Source organism: Babylonia areolata, chromosome 1, assembly GCF_041734735.1.
Source record: "Babylonia areolata isolate BAREFJ2019XMU chromosome 1, ASM4173473v1, whole genome shotgun sequence".
NCBI classification, from domain to species: domain Eukaryota; kingdom Metazoa; phylum Mollusca; class Gastropoda; order Neogastropoda; family Buccinidae; genus Babylonia; species Babylonia areolata.
In genome coordinates this window covers 97,458,561-97,477,985 of record NC_134876.1, presented here as the reverse complement: position 1 = coordinate 97,477,985, position 19,425 = coordinate 97,458,561, and the positions used below count along the sequence as shown (strand labels likewise).

The following is a 19,425-nucleotide window of genomic DNA, read 5'->3' as shown; positions in this document are numbered from 1 at the left end:
TATCAATATGGATGTAGAAAACTATTTAAACCAGTATGAATGTGGATTTATGTAGAAAACTCTTCTTAAACCATTATATATACATATATATTGATGTAGAAAATTCTTTCTAAACCAGTATAAGTGTTGATACATGTAGAAAACTCTTCTTAAACCAGTATAAATATGAATACGTCTTGAAAACTTCTGGAAAACTCATCTTTAACCTTTATAACTATGTGTGTACAAAACCAAGCCCAGTTGGACTTGGTCACGTGATTGCCACACTGTGGTCACGTGCTGACCAGTGAGCTGTGTATATTATATGTGTGTTGTGTGTGTGCTGTTTGCACAGAGCTGACGCCATGCACGGAGCGGGAGTTCGGCCTGTTCCCGGGCAGGATGAGGGAGTGGCTGTACGTGGTCATGCAACAGATGGTGAGCTTCACTGCCACTGACCTGAGGCTGGTTGGGGCTGTTTACATTGAGCATCTCTTGTTTCGTTCGTTCTTTAGTTTAACGTCTTTTCACTGTAAGTGATATTAGACGAGGGTAGAACAAAAATCGAGTGGGAGGAGGGGGAGGTGGGGGGGGGGGGATTACTGTGTACGCATGCGAGTAAGTGAAAGTGTGTGTGTGTGTGTGTGTGTGTTACATATAGAAAATGATTGATTTAAGTTTTGTTAAAAAAAAAAAAGAACTATAACAATATAACATTTTTCAAATGAAAACCTAACAACTATAACAGCGAACCAACTGGACTATTTAACAAGGAGTTGAAAAAGTCATACATCTCTTGTTTCTCTTCATTCATTGACCACTTCTGGTTTACGATCAGCAGGCAGTAATAATTATCTTGTTTGGTTGGGAGGTGGTTTTGTTTTCTTTGTTCTCGTTCATTTGTTTCATAATCATAGTTGTGTTTCAGTGCTGAAAAGAAAGTGGATAACATAACGCAATAATTATGCTCTCTTCATGACATGATGCTCGAAATTAAACAATGACAAGAGAGGCAAGGCCTTCAAGACTCACTTGTGATAAATTAAGTCCCCTAGCATTAATTACAGAGTAATTTCCCTTCTTTACTATCTGCACCAAAACGTTTGCAAAATAAATAAAAAATTCCATGCTTAGCAAAAGAAGTTCCTGTTTGAACAAAAAATTATAATAATGACTCCTCTTGTTGTTGTGTCAGAATAAGAGGTCAAAGTGCCAAGTTTAGAGAATACAAAAAATATAAATATAACAGTAAATGCAGTTATCATATAATTAGGCTTCTTTTTTTCTTTTTTTGTGCCCATCCCAGAGGTGCAATATTGTTTTAAACAAGATGACTGGAAAGAACTGAATTTTTCCTATTATTATGCCAAATTTGGTGTCAACTGACAAAGTATTTGCAGAGAAAATGTCAATGTTAAAGTTTACCACGGACACACAGACACACGGACACACATACACACACAGACAACCGAACACCAGGTTAAAACATAGACTCACTTTGTTTACACAAGTGAGTCAAAAATGATGCCTGCTATGGTCACAAAATCACATCAAAATGGACCTTTTCCGTTTGAAACATGATATAGAATATGAAAGAAACTGCCAGTGCATAATAGATAGCTTCACCAGCCGTCTATCTAAATGTATTCATTAGTTTTATCTTTCATTCCTTGTTTGTTTCCGAGCTGTTCTTGCAGGTAACAGTTGGGTGTGAAAACGCTTTGTTTCCGCACAAGATTTAGCGATTTATAAATTTGTACATTTATTATTGTCATATCCAACATCTCCTGTCCTTAATTCACAAAATCCTTAATTTCCCTTCGGGTCTCCTTGTTCAGTGACTGACCTGTGTTCTATCTGCCCGCTCTGTGCAGGCGCAGAGAGCCAAGATCCCGGATTACCTTGACATGCTGGAGGAGGCCCGTAAGGAAGCCAACCACTCACACGCCGTCATCTGGAAGTTCTGCGACCTGGACGTCGACCCTTATGACAGGTCATTTCTTCTACTCCTCCTTCTTCTTGGTCTTCTTCTTCTTCTTCTTCTTTTTCTTGGTCGTCTTCTTATTATTATTCTTCTTGGTCGTCTTCTTCTTCTTCTAGCAACAAGAATAATAATTCTGTATATGATTGTGTATCTGAAATTAAGTCATTATGACTGATGATGATAATGATGATGATCATGAGATGATGATGATGATGATTATTATTATTATTGCGGTTGTTGCTTTTGTTGCTCTCAGCGTCTCTGCACAAGATTCAGCGCTGTATAAATTCTATCATTGTCATTATCATTCTTTTTTTCTTTTTCTTTTTTTTTCTTCTTTTTTTTTTGGGGGGGGGGTGTGTGTGGAGGGGCGGGAGGGGGAGCTAGAGGGGGGTCATCATGATGATGATCATCATTAAATGTGACACGTCATTATCATCATCATAATGGAATTGGCCGTGTTGCACGTGCAGGTTCGTGACGCGGCGCGAGCTGCTGTTCACCATCCAGTCCCTGAAGGCCCTGGAGCACTGCCTGCTGCCTTTCCTGGACCACTGTGACACGGACTCTGACGGCCAGATCACCCTGTGGGAGTGGGGCCGCTGTCTGGGGCTGGAGGAGGGTACGCTCACTGCTCTCCCTTTGCCTGGCTTCTTGTCATGTCGCCCTGAGTTGTCTCATCTTTGTTGCTGATAATGATTTAACCCAAAGACTAATCTATTTTCAGATCAGTGTAGCCAATACCACTCGACATATAATTCATAAGTATTAGTGCTGAAAACTGTAAATATCGATCCCGAAGATTCTGATCTGACAGCAACCGAAGTTTCCTTCTTTTTTTCAACCCGATGATGTTAAAATAAATTATTACACATGTGATTCCTCTTTTTGAAAACTCTTATTTTAGGCTGTACAATGTATTATATCATTTCTTCTTCTTCTTTGTATGAAGACTTGAAGATAATTGGTATTTGTATTTGTATTGCTCTTTTCGTCACAACTTATTTCTCTGTGTGAAATTCGGGCTGCTCTCTCCAGGGAGAGCGCGTCGCTACACTTTGTATTTTTTTTCTGCCTTCAATTTCATTTTTTTTCCTATCGAAGTGGATTTTTCTACAGAATTTTGTCAGGGACAACCTTTTTGTTGCCGCGGATTCTTTTACGTGCACTAAATGCATGTTGCACACGGGACCTCGGTTTATCGCCTCATCAGAATTACTAGCGTCCAGACCACCACTCTAGGTCTAGTGGATGGGGAGAAAATATTGGCGACTGTACCGTGATTCGAACCAGCGCGCTCAGATTATCTCGCTTCCTAGGCGGACGCGTTACATCTAGGCCATCACTCCACTTATATCAGCAATCCATGGCATTCCCAATGTCAGGTGAATACTGGTCTTGACACAAATGACGAACCTATCCTCCGATGTGATTAATTTCAGTGTGTGTGTGTGTGTGTGTGTGTGTGTGTGTGCGTGTGCGTGTGTGTGTGTGTGTGTGTGGGGGGGGGGGTTCGTGTGTGTGTGTGTGTGTGTGTGTGTGTGTGTGTGTGTGTGTGTGTGTGTGTGTGTGTGTTGCAGGCAAAATCCGCGACGAATGCAAGAACGTGAGGAAGGCTGCTGGCCGAGAGAAGAAGTAGACAGGAGGACTGTAGCGGCACAGTGCTGTTGTGGCGTGGTGCGCCATGTTTTCCCTACCTGCATTTCGCCTGACATGCGTCCGGCTTTTCCATCAGCCTTTTGCCCGTGTACAAAGGCAGTTTTAATCCTTTCCAGGCGTTCGTTTCGTCGGTGAATTGTTGTTGTTGGTGGTCTCCATGTTTTCTGACCCATGCATAACTGACATCCAGTGATCAACCTGAGCATTTTCCTTGTCAGGTCGCGCACAGTTTTGAAATGATGCGCAAAATGCCTCGCTGAATCCTGATGTGGCAGCTGAAAACTCGTTCAGTATATCAGGACATGTTGATTATTATTTAACACGTTAATTTCCAAGTGGATCAATAAAGTGTTATTGAATTGAAATGAATTAAATTGGAAATGCGAGCAGGAAGTCGCCTGTTGGTGAAACCAGCGTCAGTGTGCAAGCGAAACGAATATATGAGAATGTGGGCGAAAGGAATACGAGGGCAAAACGACCCTGAAATGACGGAAATTAATGTGCCGCTATTGTGGGACAATATATCGTAGGCGAGATGTGTGTAGGCAAAACGTGGTGCTCCCTTGCAACAGCGAACTTCGTGTAATACTTCATCAAGTGCCAAACTGCACTAATCAGTAACTGTAGTGTTGTTCAGAAACTTTGTTTTTCACTGTTGAATGTTTGTGATCGTGAAAAAAAAACTGTCATAGATATATACTTTTAGTGTACTTGAAAACTATATTTTGAATAGTGTGTTTCACGTTCATATATATATGGTTATAAACAATCTGATGCACCGGCATAACACGTGAGTCTTTCAGTAGTCATCGCTTTTTTTTTTGCTTTTTTTTTTTTTTTGCTTTTTTTTGCTCTTTTTTTTCTTTCCTTTTTTTCTTTCTTTGTTTCCTTTTTTTTTTTTTTACAATAGTCATTGCTTTTTTTTTTTTTTTTAACTGTTTTAAAGCCGATTTTTTTCTTTAGCCCACTGTTTAGAAGCTGAATGTACATGTCGTGTGCTGAATAATGTCAGCTTTTTTTTTTTCTTTAACCTATTTCAAAGCCCAGTTTCTTAAATACGCTGTTTGTGTGCTGAAAGATGTGTTTGGGAAATATTGTCAATTTAATTCTTTTCACGGTTGTCCTGTTTTTCATTTGATTTCTCTTTCATGTGCTGATTAGGAACTAAGCGTGTGTTGTGTGTTGAATACTGTCAGATTGTGTGTTTTTAAGATCCACTGATATAATGTTTACAACATATGCTGAGACCTGGCAGTATTTCATGTTTCATAACTCTCCGTATCACCAACATTTCCCTTTTCCGTCCCACGGTATGCAAATGCTATTCTCAACAACGAAATGATCAATTTTCGTTTATGTTTTCTAATGGGGACAGCAGTTATACAGAGTACGTCGAAAACTGACTTAGCTAACTAGATATGTTTGGGAAGGGACAGAAAATACCAAGCAAAGAATCAAGGGAGGGTATTGTTGAAGGGAAGGGAGATAAGAAGACAATCCGTTCAGCGAACCAGTCAGTCACAACGCCATCACCACGCAAACCAAAATGTATGAACACTTATTGCGGATGACCTGCAGCCTGGGCAAGAACTTAGATGGTCATTGCTACATGTCACTGCCGTATCTGATTCTATTTCTCTTTGAATGCCTGAATATGGTATGATGTTTTGTGGGCTCTCTCCCTCTCTCTCTGTCTTCATCTTCTATTTCTGTGTGAAAGTCAATGTTTGGCATTTTAAAGCTTGGCCGAAATAAAATCTTGTTGCTGTCAATGACTCTGTGTTTGCTGTGACATTTGAAATTACCCCCCTCTCTAGTGTCGTCAAAATCTGCACTCATCTCTTTCAAATCTGGTCTTGAGAGAAAGAAGAGGAGAGAGGAAGAAATTTTACATTTTATTGCTTTTTGTTTTGTGAAAACACACCTGCTTTGTGAAGTGGTCCTTAGTTTTTTGTTAAGTCTATATGTATCTGCATTTTAACACATTTTGTACATTTTCAGCATTGGGCTGTACAACTAGAGGGCAATTTTATCTCCACTCTTGTAACAAATAATATTCTGTCAAGAGTGCATAAAACATCCAAAACAAAAGCAGAAAGCAGTTTTGAACTTTATGGTTGGTTTACTTCCTTGTGATCCAATAATGCCATTCGAACTTTAAGGTTCATTATCACCTCATCAAACCTCTGTATTCATATCTTTCCTCTGGCCTGAAAGCCGGTCTTTAAAAAAAAATAACACACACACCCTTCCTACATGACAGTTTGTCTGGCTTTCTACTTACATTTATTTTCATGTTTCATCTTTCATCCCTCTGAATGAGAGCTGTGTACGTGTGTGAATGGTAAAGTATCTGCACTTTTTTTTTCTTCTTTTTTTTTTTTTAAGTATGACTACCAGTAGTTTTCCTCAGTCCTGGCCTTATATAAGAACAAACAAACAAAAGAAAACTTTATGACTATACCATCCACACCAACAAAAGAACAAAACATTCTATCCAAACTCATTGCAAACTGAACTTTATTTCGCTCTCTGAACATTCCAAAAATAAACTACAAAAACACACCACAAACAGCAAAAGAACAAATAATTCCCAATGGATATGTGAAGTATCACTGTCTGTACTGCAATGTCCACATTCATTACATTCATGGACAACAGCAATAACATACGGTATTGCAAGACAAAAGAATGGAATGAATAATATCAATGGAACTATGTCACCTGGACTGTATGTTTGTTACATAAACACTTCTTTTCCTCCGCTCCCAACCCCTCAAAAAGCATCATTTCACTGTCTGTGATAAACAAGACAGAGGATGGATGGATGGCACATACACACAGAACATTATTCATAAATTACTTTCACATTATGAACACACAGTCATTATTATCGACATGCACTGGTCAAAAGCCATCAGAAACTGTTCCAACCATCATTCCACCATACTCCTCCAGACGTAATCACAGCCAACATTTTTTTTTTTTAACAGACTGGTGCTGTGGATATTTTAATACATCTAACATAACAAAGATTCTTTCTCACCATCTCATTGGAATTATTCACTCCCTGAAGTGGACATGCTGAACACTTTCAAACAGCGCTGAACACAAGAGCGGGAAAAAAATGATCATCATCAGTGCAATAACCACAGACCCCAGTTAAATGCTTTCACCAAGAATACAACCAATACATACCCACCAACATGCTGTTGCCCTATCTGCCAGAAGTTAGCAATACCTGCAGGCTCTCTAGTATTATTCATAAAACAGTTTATAATGTTCCACTCCAGAAACAGTTCTAAAGTAAAGTATGATTCCAGACTACAGTGTCATGATCTCATGCTTGCTTATTCAACAACAAAAGAGGTTCTTTTCAATGTGCTGGGTTGTCTTTAGCACTCTGTTACTTCCCCTGACTAGAATTCAAATATTGCAAACCAACTTATTAGTGGTGTACAATTACATAAAGCCAAAAGTTTCAACTGCAGGCATCAACTGTTTTTTGCTTTTTTTTGTTTGTTTGTTTTAACATCAAAACACACATGAAAAACACAAAAAACCTGTCAACCAGACACTGTTGCTTGCAGTCCAGCTGACTGCACAGGGCCATATCAGGACATTTGTCTATCAGGATTCTGTCCTCTACACAACATGATTTATCAAATTTCCAATATTAACCAAAAAAAAGCCTGACTGACTTTCAAACAAAAGAATGAACAACATTCAATATCTCACACAGGATTATTTTTTCTCAAATGCATGACTGTGGTTTAGAAATACTTCCTTGAACTTAAAGACTTGTTTCTTTTGTAGGGGAAGACTGAAAATCAAAACAATAACGAGTGTACATAAAATTTGAGACTAACAATATAGCCTGTTGGGAATAATACCAAAATGGAACAGAAGCAAGATTCTGTGTACATGGAGTACTGAACACTGTGGTCAAATCAGTCTGGTGACAACCATGTGATGAATGTTCTGAAGTGGGAATGGAAAAAAAAATCACACAGAAATTGAAATTAAGGGGGGTGGGGGGGGCTGTGGGGGGAGAGATGTTTGGGGTGGGGGTGACACAAAGAACACATGTCATAACCAGCCCCTAGTAGTAAAACTGCAGCCTGCATTAGGAACTGAAACTGACTGATGCCAGCAAAAGGTCTGACCTGCCTTGAGTCACTTTTCCAACACCACCTCCCTTCTTTCTCATCTCTCCTTTCTTTCCTTGTCACACCACTGATGAGAGTGACACATCACTCAAGGTATATCTGTCATCTGAATTCTGATCATGCATGACTGAAAGTCAGTCTTGTCTGACAATGACCCTCAGAACAGCAGTGGAGGCAACTAGTGCTCCCCACCCCCACCTCCAATTATCTGGGCCAGACTTTGTTTATTGTGGAGAGTGTTATGGCCAAGCTATATCCCCACTCTTTCAGGCAAGAGGGTTTTAGCACAGTCGATGGTCGGAAGGTTCCCAAGGCTACGGCACTTAGAGCCAGTGCAATCTTGCCGCCTTGCTTGAGATTCAAAGTCCTTTACAAAGCAGATAAGCTGTGAACAAATTCCTATTGCTGTAGAGAAACCACTTCCCAAATACCTGTTAGACAGACTCCAAAGAATTCAGAATAACGCTGCCAGACTCATTTGCAGAGCTTCTAAATTTGACCATGTTTCTCCTCTCCTTCAGTCTCTCCACTGGTTGCCTGTTTCTGATCGAATAGACTATAAGCTATCCACTCTGACCTTTTCTGCAGTCAACGGATCTGGCCCCAAATATCTTTCTGAACTCATCCATATCTATACCCCGTCTCGCCAGCTCCGTTCTTCCTCTGATACTCGACTTCTCAGGATACCTCACGTCAGAAGTAAGACCTATGGACACAGATCGTTTTCTTTTCAATCGCCAAAGACGTGGAACAAGCTCCCTGATAACCTCCGTCATTCTGATTCCCTCGCATCTTTTAAATCTCGTCTCAAAACTCACCTTTTCCCTCAGCAATAAGTTCAATTGTGGCAGGTCCACAACTACATGCATGTATATGAATGTGTATTGTGTGTGCGTGTGTCTATGTAAGTTTGTGCCTGCCTATGTGTTAGGGTAGCTGTTAGATACATATGTATGTTAAAATGTATGTATGCAGTGTGTGTGTGTGTGTGTGTGTGTGCGTGCGTGCGCGCGCGCGCGCGTATGTGTGTGTGTGTGGTCACATTTTGGTGTGTGTATGCAACATAGATATAATGTTTTATGTTATCAAAAGCGTTTTTGTAGAGCACCTAGAGCAGATTTCTGGATAGTGTGCTGTATAAGTATCCATTATTATTATTCTAGTTCACAGCTGGGTCTGCTATAAGCTGTACTAACAGTTGGGTCTTCATCACACAAAATATTGGATGGTTTTGTTCATACTGATAACTGGATCCTGATTTTGACAGCAACCCACCAAGCAAACTAAACTATATGGAGATTTCAACAACAACAACAACAACAACAACAAAAAAAAGCAGGCACAACTCATACATAAGAAAAAATAAGATCAAACTAGACATACTCCTCAAACACTTTCATGTACAAAGAAACCATGCCAAAGACCAGTTGTAAGTTTATACAGAAACAAAAAAAAAAAAAAATATATATATATATATATATATATATATCCACACACACATATACACAAACATATGATACACAAGTTCCAGCTGCAGGGTAACTGTCTGTTTCAGTTCAGGATTTTTCATAATATGTTCATTTTATCACCAATTGCAGAGACCCAGGCTCTGACACACATCCACCACACCTGAAGGAATCTGGTGTGGCACCCCTACAATTTCACAGGGGAAAAAAAGCTAAGGTTTACGCCAAATGGGCAATGACTTGTTGGTCGGTGCACAAACTAGTTACACTGCAACCATTTTGAAAAAACAACAACAAAAAACTACCACCATCATTTCAGAGTAACAAAGTTTTGGAGAATTAAGGTTTAGCACCTTTAAGAAAACAAAACACACACACACAAACACACACACAGATCATACTCACCTGCACGCAGGCACACAGACACACACACACACAACCAGGGCTCAACAGTAACGGTTGCCCGACTGCCCTAGGCAAGTAGATCAGCATTTTGGGCAAGTAATGTCCTCACTGAACTTGCCTAACAGGGCAAGTGACATTTTTCAAAACAAACATGTTGTGTTTTCAAAAATACTGGTCACACTCAAGATACCTATCATCAGTTACCCTGTTGGTCTAGCACATGATGTTTCCAGTCTAACTTCAGCAGGTAGTCACCAGCAAAAAGAGAAATGTTGTGTGGCTTTTAAAGGTGACTTGCCATTGGTTACTATTTTTGGAAAGCCAATGGTAATTCTTCTTACAACATTGTCTTCCACCCATCACATCACACAACACAAAATGACAGAGCACCAACTGTAGTGTCATTTCACTTCAAGCAAAAAACATGGTTCTACAAGTGAACAGACCTCTGTAGATGATGGGATAAAACTGAAACAGCAGAAAATTATCGAAGAGGAGATAGAATGCAGTGTTCAGCTGAAATGGCTGAAGAATTTCCATGGCTGACAGTCGACGACGAAAACAAGAAAGCCAGTAAAACAAACATTAGTTAAAGAAATGGGTTTGACTGCTTCTTTCTGTGTGTGTGTGTGCATGTGTGCTTGCATATTGTGCATGTAAGCTTTGTTTTAGAAAGTTAGGCAAGTGTAAAATCTATCAGGTCAAGTGAATTTTCAGGTGACTTGCCCAAGTGAGCAAGTGGAAAAAAGTTCATGCCAAGCCCTGCACACAAACTTTTTCTCACACACAAATACAGAGAATATGTACTTGCATACATGCACACACTATCTTTCTCACTCACACATGCACACACTATCTTTCTCACTCACACATGCACACACTCTCTCTCTCTCTCACACACACACACACACACACACACACACACACACGCATGGACAAAGTGCTAATAAATAACAAATAGTGGTTCATCACAGGATGAGACCAGTACAGCTGCTCCGTATATTGCAACAAGCTAGCACCAGAGATTCACAAACCTTCCAGATATGGGAGCAGAGGTCCAAGGAAAAAAACTCAAAAAGTAAAAAAAAAAAAAATTAGATTCAATAATGTATCTGATTTTTGGAGGAGTAAAAAAACACCAAGAAACAAAGTCTTGTAACTCCGGTATTACTTCCTCTGAAGACATTTGAAAACAAACAAAATCCCACAAAACAAAACCAAATCAAATAATGAAAACAAAACAAAACCTAAAACAAAAACATACTTTTCAAAAACTTTCTACATTTAAAGCTCAGTTGCATAAGGGTAATTTCAAAAACTCCATGTTTTAAACTCTGATGAACATGACACATATTGCAAAATTTTGCTTGGCAGAAAATACCAGAGTCAGATCTTTTTCTTGCAACAAATTTTTAAATTTCAAAATGTCTTCTCAGCTTTGTGCATTAGTTCAAACTACAGGGTTTTTTTTTTGTTAAACAAGGCCTTGAAAAACAATGTTCTTTCTTTTTCAATTTCCGAAACTGTAAAATCACCAATAAGGAACCAGGTACGTACAGGAAAAGCAGTTTCAGCTGTGTCTCAGTGCAAAAAATAGCCATGTACCTTGCAGCAGGGAAAGCAGACTGTCAAGGTTTAGAGAGGCACCGAAATTAGTTCAGTATCTGAAGGAGGCATCACTGGCTTCAGACAAATCCATTACGGCTGCACAACATCTGTAAGGCAAATGCCTGACCAGCAGCATAACCCACTGCGGTAGTCAGGCCTTGAGTGTGTGCACATAATTTATTTGTGTACCTATCAAAGTGGATTTCTTCAACAGAATTTTGCCAGAGGACAACACTTATGTCGACATGGGTTCTTTTTCAGTGTGCCAAGTGCGTGCTGCATATGACACCTCGGTTTATCACCCCATCTGAATGACTAGATGCTCAAACTTGGGAGAAAGGGCGGGGCATGGATTTGAACCCAGATCCTCAGGAACACAGTACTAGCAGGTAAGAGTGGTTAGGTCAGCAAGAATAGAGCTAAACCCTGCCGTCTTTGTCACAGTCATTCTATTTTCCCTTATTTCTAAAATTTTGTCACTATATGTAAGCAATGTCACTGCGTTAAGTACATACATGGAAAATGAAATACATAAGAGATAATAATGACACGCAGAAAAAACAAACTCATACACACACACACATACACACAAAAACAGAGGAAAAAAATTTAACTTTAAAGTTTATCACAGACAAGCACACACGGACAACCAAAAAAATGGTTGTTACATAAACTTATTTTTGTGTACACACATCATGAGCCAAAAATCAAACGCTCAGTAGCTTGCATACAGTTCTGATGTTCAAGTATGAAGAGGGAAAACGTCTTCAAAACATGCGCAATGACTGAACAAAGCAAAACCAAAAAATGTACAAGTTATATGAACCAAAAATGACTAGGACTGTATTGGCCTCTCCAAAAGAGGACGAGGTAGAGCATGGGCTGTACCAACACCTACTGTTCATACTGGTTCAAAATTATGATGACAAATGCTAATCATACCAGTTCAAAATTATGACACCAAATATTATCTAAACTATGACAATAATGAACTGAAGTACTTTACTCACTCAGCACTGCTGGTGACAGCAATTGCTGAACTCTAAAACACAAACTACAGCCACTACTGCTGAACAGTCCAACAGTTTCTTCACAGCCACAAAGTCTTGCAGTCATCAACAATAACAAGGTCTTGCAGTTGACAACAATGTCTTGCAGTCCACATTGCAGTTAATATTTTTGCAGTACACATCGCAGTTGATAACATCTTGCACTCCACACTGCAGTCAACAAAAATGTCTTGCAGTTGACAACAATGTTGACAGTCCACAAAATCTTGCAGTCGACAAGGTCTTATACAGTCCACAATATCTTGCTGTCTACAACAGTCCACAAGGTCTTGCAAATCTTGGCAGGCCACACATGACGATGGAAGCTGGATGGGGTAAACAACCAATCTCAGGAACAAGTCCAGGCCCAGAATGACACATCGTCGGCCACTGACCTGAACTCGCAGGCCTTCACACCTGGTACCGGTTCTTCACCGCTGAGCCCGTCTTCACACAGTTGTCATTGTGAGCCTGTGGAGAGAGAGAATCAACAGTGATGGTGACCTGATCAAATGTTCCATGCGTAATCCAACAAGGGCAAGTTTAGTAACTGATATTTCAAACTTGCCCCCAATGGCTTCATTTAGGTGCAAAAAATGCTCAAACCAGATTTATAAGTTATATCAATGGGAAAAAAACAAAAACACAATGAATAAAAAGAAAGAAAAAAAAACCACAATGAACAGTCAACAGCTATTCTAAGGCTTTGCCACTCCCCTGCCCCCAACACCACTCCAGAAAACTATTGCTGCTTGTGAATATATTATGTGTCAATTGTGAATTGTTCAAAGCAACAATATTTTCAGTTTTAAGCCCAAAAAAGGTATCAGATATAACAGTCAAATCACCAAATCACCACACAACTGGTCAATGCAACAAAAGACAACTCCCGTCTCCACACTTTCAGTTACCTGGTATCCTATAGTGCAGCTCTTCGGTACATTCAAACGATCTCGCAAAGTCCGCCTGAAAAAAACAAAAGTTTTTTTTTTTAAATAAGGCACAGATCATCTGTCCTTTATTATCAATGTACGCCACCTGAGTCAAATGCAAACACACCTACACATGAACACAGCACCTCATTCTGTGTGACCTCACCCTCTGTAACCCCCTCAAGACAAGGCCAGCAAGATGATATATATAACTTTTTAACTCACTCCGGACAATGGAACGCTATAGTGTTCCTGACGTAAGGTAGCATTCCGAACGACGGAACACTAAAGCGGTTTCGACAATCAAAATTTTTTCCATGTTTTCCTCATGGCGTAGCATAACAATCAAGAAATTTTCTTGATGGCTGCCAGAAAAAGAGGGCGCTAGCTTGTGGGACAAAGGGGAGGTTACCTACTTCCGGGAGGTTATTGGCCGTAGTTGCTTTCGTTTTCTCCGCATAGGCGGATTGTAGTTTGCACAGGACAGGAATGTCAGACCCCTGCCCGAGTCTGCACTAGTTGGGTCACGGTTAAGTATGTGTAATTAAATGGAAAGTTTCTTCATGAGATTCCGTAACAACACACTCCACAGCGAGCCAGCGAGTTCACGACCCCACATGACAAGCTAATCTGCATACGTATCGAAAATGACGTCTCAGGCAATACAAGTGGAAATTTTTGGATCAAACTATATCATGACAGCAGTTTTTACCACTGCTGAAGTGACTGAAATGCTTCAAACTGAAGGTTTTGACATCGACGAGGATGATGAAGATGTTGAATAAAGTATCTGCAGTGAAGAAAGCAACCAGCAAGTAGGTACTGATAGTAATTCAGCTTCTGAGAGCAGTGAAGAAGGAGGGGGGGGATGTTTACACAACACGAGGTGAGGGATCAATGGGTCAAGTACAGTGAGTTTCACTCAGTTACTGTATGTTTTGTATTTTTTGTGATTTTTTTCCTAACCCTAACAAATGGGTTGTCTGTAGGGAAAAGCAAGCAAGGGAGAGAACTATTCGTCCAGAGTGAGTTAAGGAGGGCTGCAAACATGGTTGTAAATCTCATTTTTCCAAGACTTTTCAATATGAAAATGGTTGTAAATCTCATTTTTCCAAGACTTTTCCAACCCTGAAAATCGTTATACATCTCATTTTTCAAGACTTGTCCAACCCTGAAAATCATTATACATATCATTATTCCAAGACTTGTCCAACCCTAAAAATGGTCATAAATATTTTTCTAACACTTTTCCAACCCTGAGAATGGTTATATTGTTTTCCCAAAGATTTTTCCAACCCTGAAAACAATTATCTCGTTTTTTTAAAGATTTTTCCAGCCCAGGATATGGTTCTCTCATTTTCCCCAAAGACTTTTCCACACTTCCATGATGACTGTGTGCAAAAAAAACCCTCGTGTGGGACTTTCCCAAAACAACCACCACAGCACAAAAGCACAGGACTTCATCAAAGCTCTCCAACAGATGTCAGCACCACTGACCCGATATGCATGATGGCGTCCTGGTGGTTGCAGTCCTTGGTCCACACTCCCAGCTTGTCTCCCTTGGGCCGGATGTTGACCACCGCGCCACAGATCTCCTCCCCATAAGGGTCAAACGCCTCTCCGATCAGGCACAGCAGCTGTGGGTCACACCACAAAGGCACATGTAAAAACAATAATAATAGAAACAATAATAATCACCATCATCATCATTATCAAAATAATCAAAAATATGATATCTTTATCTAGCACCTAACCAAATCAGGCTGGGGAATTGTCAAGGAGAGTTTCCTATGAAAATCTGCCAAGGCCCAGGGGCTGCCTTAGGCCCTTGGTGGGGTACAGGGGCAATTAGTTATTTTTAAGAGGTTTTTAAGAGGTTTTGTTTTGTTTTTTCCTCTGAAATCAACTGCTCTTCCACTGAAATTAGTGGATCCACTGAGAGTTTCCCAGCCTGCCAAATACATTTTGCTCAGTGCTTTACGATACAATAGTTCCAATAAGAATATGTTACACTATATTATACTATCCATCAAAACATCCATGAAAATCCTACTGGCTTAACAAGTGAGAAATATTACAACTAACAAGACAGTGCATAGTATTTACTAGGTACAATACATACAAAGCATACTTAAAAAAAAAAAATAAAAAATATAAAAAAAAAAAAAATATATATATATATATATATATATATATATATATATGCATATGTGTGAAAAATTTTTTTTTTTTTTTTTTTTTTTTTTTTTTTTGTATTTCTTTTTATCACAACAGATTTCTCTGTGTGAAATTCGAGCTGCTCTCTCCAGGGAGAGCGTGTCGCTCACTACAGCGCCACCCATTTTTTTGTATTTTTTCCTGTGTGCAGCTTTTTTTGTTTTTCCTATCAAAGTGGATTTTTTCTACAGAATTATGCCAGGGACAGCCCGTTTGTTGCCGTGGGTTCTTTTACGTGCGCTAAGTGCATGCTGCACACGGGACCTCGGTTTATCATCTCATCTGAATGACTAGCGTCCAGACCACCACTCAAGGTCTAGGGGAGGGGGAGAAAGTATCGGCAGCTGAGCCGTGATTTGAACCAGCACGCTCAGATTCTCTCGCTTCCTAGGCGGACGCGTTACCTCTAGGCCATCACTCCATATGTGTGTGTGTGTGTGTGTATGTGTGTCTATATATATATATATATATATATATATATATATATATATATATATATATATATATATATATATATATATATTGTGTGTGTGTGTGTGTGTGTGTGTGTGTGTATTAACTATTATTATCCACCAGAACCCACAGTGCACAGGACCACATGCAGCTCACCATTTCCAGCCACACATTGTCCAGGTCAGTGTGCCTCTGATTCTTGTTCATGTTGATCAGCCAGCGACCCCCTTCCTTGTTCTGCGGGTCTTCCCACATGGGCTGGATGCCATCCTGAGGAACACACACACAGAATTACCACCAATTTCATATTTCTTCCCTTTGCAGTCAGGACCACAGACACTGATGCATCAACCCCTTGCCTGCTGCTCATCAGTGAAGGGCTGACTCCTTACTGATACGATGACTAGGATTACAGGTCAGGGTGTCAAGTCACCTTTCTATACCTGGACTTTACCTCTTGGGATTGTATTACATATTTGCTCAGCAAATTCAATTACACCATTTTTAGTACATAAAAAGAAATAACTGCCTTTCAAACTCATGCCACACTGACACAGTGATACTTAACCATGTTTATGCAGTCAGGGGAGTTAAACCAATCAAAAAAATATATTATTCATTAATTAAATCTCAATACACTGTATACAAATGTTAGGATCTATGCTTCAGGCTCTTTGCACACAGCACTGTTTAATATATCTCTTCACAAAATCTGGGGCAGTCATACAACACATAAAGCAAGTATCTGGATTAATATTCTTTTTTCATATGGTCTAAGACAGACTTGTGCAACCTGTTTGAATAAAGGTTATTGTGTAGACTCATGGTACATCTGCAAGTCCAAACGTTTCAAATAAGCCACACACAATGCTGCAGTGCAGCAGTGTACACAATTCACTTACCTTAAACACTGAGTAGTCACAACCACTGTTGAGCTTGCTTGCTTTCTGGATATGGTTGACCAGACTGAAAAGGACAATTCAAAAAATTGTTTATACTAAAATAATATCATATAAACAGCTGCACAGAGCAATACTTTATATTTCTAATCCTTTTAGCTTGTCCAATTGATGTTTCCAAACAAGTTTTTCTCTCTTTCTTCCTGCAATGTTACAGAGGTAGTGTTTCCTCATCCCTTATTCTCAGCATTGTAAATGTATAGAATTAAATGCAAATGGTGGAAAAAGGAGCACTTACCACCAGAAGTCTTCAACTGTAGCGAAGGTGGTGACTATGATATTGTTCTCACACCAGTCCCTGTTCCGGTCCATCTTGAAGTACCACAAGGTCCACTGGTGATTGAGGGGATGCTTGATCCACTTGGCTGGGGATGACATTGCTGCCTCCTCTGGCTCCATTTCTTCATCATGTCCGTTCACCATCGAATTCACCTGCACAGACCACATCAATTAAACAACCTTGTCAATTCTAATCATTCTTATTACCCACTGAGGCCACCTCTGAGTTGAAAACAAAACAGCAAAAATGCATAAACTAATAATTATAATAATAATAATAATAATTTACATGGCAGAAAGGGGGGCCCACAAAGAAAAAACTAACAAAATGAAGACTATGACTATGTTAGTACCATTTCAGTGTGCCAGCTGGGTGGTGAAACGCCCCCTCCAAAGATCCTGTGTGGACCAGACCTACACCCAGCCCAAATGGATCCCGCTCAGTGACATTGCAGGAGGCCAACAACAGTCTTCATCTTCAACTAGTTCAAGCTCAGCCTTGGAAAGGTAGCCATCTGCCATCATGACACCCTACAGACCAATCCACCAAAACAGACAATCCACCAATCCCACCAAAAGACAGTATCGTCTTCCTCTGTAGAGGACTTCAGATCAAGTAATGCTCCAAATCCTTCCCCCATAACCACCCCCTAATTTTACCTTCACAGTTTCAGCCCCATCCAACTACCTCAGACCTCCCTCTCTCCTGCTGAACCACTCGCCTCCCTCTTGCCCAGCCTACCCTCCCATCCCTCCAACATTTGGAGCTGCTGCTTCAGGCAGTTATGACTCGTGTACACTAGTACAGCCATAGTGCCTGACCTTCCTTTATGTTACACTGGAAACCCCCTGCCTCACACACACATATCACATGTCAACTCTTATGTTGGTAGTGGACATCAAATGAAAGAAGACAGTTATATTACTGAAGGAGGCAACACTGCATTCAAACAAGTCCATATACACTACATCTACTAAGCAGATGCCTGACCAGGAGCATAACCCAGCACCTGAGGGAACATAAAAAGAAATGAAATAAAATAAGATACAGAAGTAAATAAAGACAACAAATTAAATAAATTAATTAGAAAATAAATAATAAATTACTTTTCAAATCATATGAAATTAAAATATATAAACAATGATAAAATTAATGAATAAGTAATTAAGTGTAAATAAGCACACACGCACGCGCGCATGTGCACACACACACACACACACACACAAACATGCACAACATATATGTAACAAATGTGCGGTCTCACAGATATAAAAGCTCGAAGTCAAACAAGTCCCCTACTCCCACACCAACTCCTACAGGCACTCCTTCCCTTTATCTATCCGCCTGTGGAAACATATCAGACATCATTTCAACTACTTCTCCTCAGGCGTTCAAGACCAGGACTGAGGCCTGGCTGCCAGCCTCAGGTTCACTGAGCTGCAGGACAGCTTTTTTGTTGTTGTTGTTGTTTGTTTGTTTGTTTTAGTTTTATTGTTTTTGTTTTTTAACTGATGCTGGGTGGGGCCCGTGTTCCCCTGGCTGAACTTAGGCCATATTTCGGCATCAGTTTACTAAAGCACACCCACACCCACACCCCCACACCCACCACCCGCCTTTCACATTGTGGATTGTTCCACTGTACTGGGATTACCACATGAATAGACAAGACATGCTGAAAGATGTTAAATTCACTGAAACACTCTGGACATGGCAGATTGTATGTTTTGCTCAGTTGCTGTCCGGTGCGTGTTCGCAGTCTGAATGTATCCACTGTGTTCAGTACATGCGTTAGGCTACTTACATGTTTCAAAACGAACAAAACCACCCAATAAATGGGAGCAGAAAACCACTGGAAATGGGTCACAAATAAATGGGAGCAGAATACCACTGGATATGGGTCACAAACTCTGTTCATGGTAATGACGTTCAATCTATTCTGACAGACCTGCCGCCGCAGAATTTCAGTTGAATTCGAGACAGTCTGTTTATTTTAATAAAACCGTTGAACACATTTAACTCTTCAAATCAAAGAAACTGGACTATTCGCCTTATCGATTAAAATGTCCAATTTATTACAAAAAGTAGCTACAGGAATATTCTTCATTGTGAAGTTTACTTACAGGTGTTTCGTTCATGGTTGCAATACACGTTTAACAGTTTGTTCAGCGAGTGTCGACTCACGTTCGTCTGCGCAATATGTATATCACGTGACAATTCCATCATATTAGTAGAACATAACCAAATAAACCAAGTTCTACTAAAATA

General features: G+C 39.9%; 2 protein-coding genes across 4 annotated transcripts in view; one reads left to right on the top strand and one right to left on the bottom strand.

The window, feature by feature from the left end:
* The window catches only part of LOC143289961 (SPARC-like), a 60,565-nt gene extending 55,171 nt beyond the window's left edge, over positions 1–5,394 (top strand). For all 3 annotated transcript variants that reach the window (XM_076599251.1, XM_076599234.1, XM_076599244.1), the window contains exons 7-10: positions 335–417; positions 1,854–1,972; positions 2,437–2,585; positions 3,544–5,394. In XM_076599251.1, the coding sequence (XP_076455366.1) occupies positions 335–417; positions 1,854–1,972; positions 2,437–2,585; positions 3,544–3,602 (410 nt within the window). In that variant the 3' untranslated portion in view covers positions 3,603–5,394. The remainder of the gene's footprint in view (positions 1–334; positions 418–1,853; positions 1,973–2,436; positions 2,586–3,543) is intronic.
* Positions 5,395–6,124: 730 nt separating this feature from the next.
* LOC143289952 (eukaryotic translation initiation factor 4E-like) lies at positions 6,125–19,359 on the bottom strand. The gene is made up of 7 exons (XM_076599221.1): positions 19,281–19,359; positions 17,119–17,312; positions 16,824–16,887; positions 16,078–16,191; positions 14,749–14,888; positions 13,231–13,285; positions 6,125–12,790 (listed from the first exon to the last, which is right to left on the bottom strand). The coding sequence occupies exons 1-7, from the start codon at positions 19,293–19,295 to the stop codon at positions 12,731–12,733; spliced, it is 642 nt and encodes a 213-aa protein (XP_076455336.1). The 5' UTR covers positions 19,296–19,359; the 3' UTR covers positions 6,125–12,730.
* Positions 19,360–19,425: the final 66 nt, after the last annotated feature.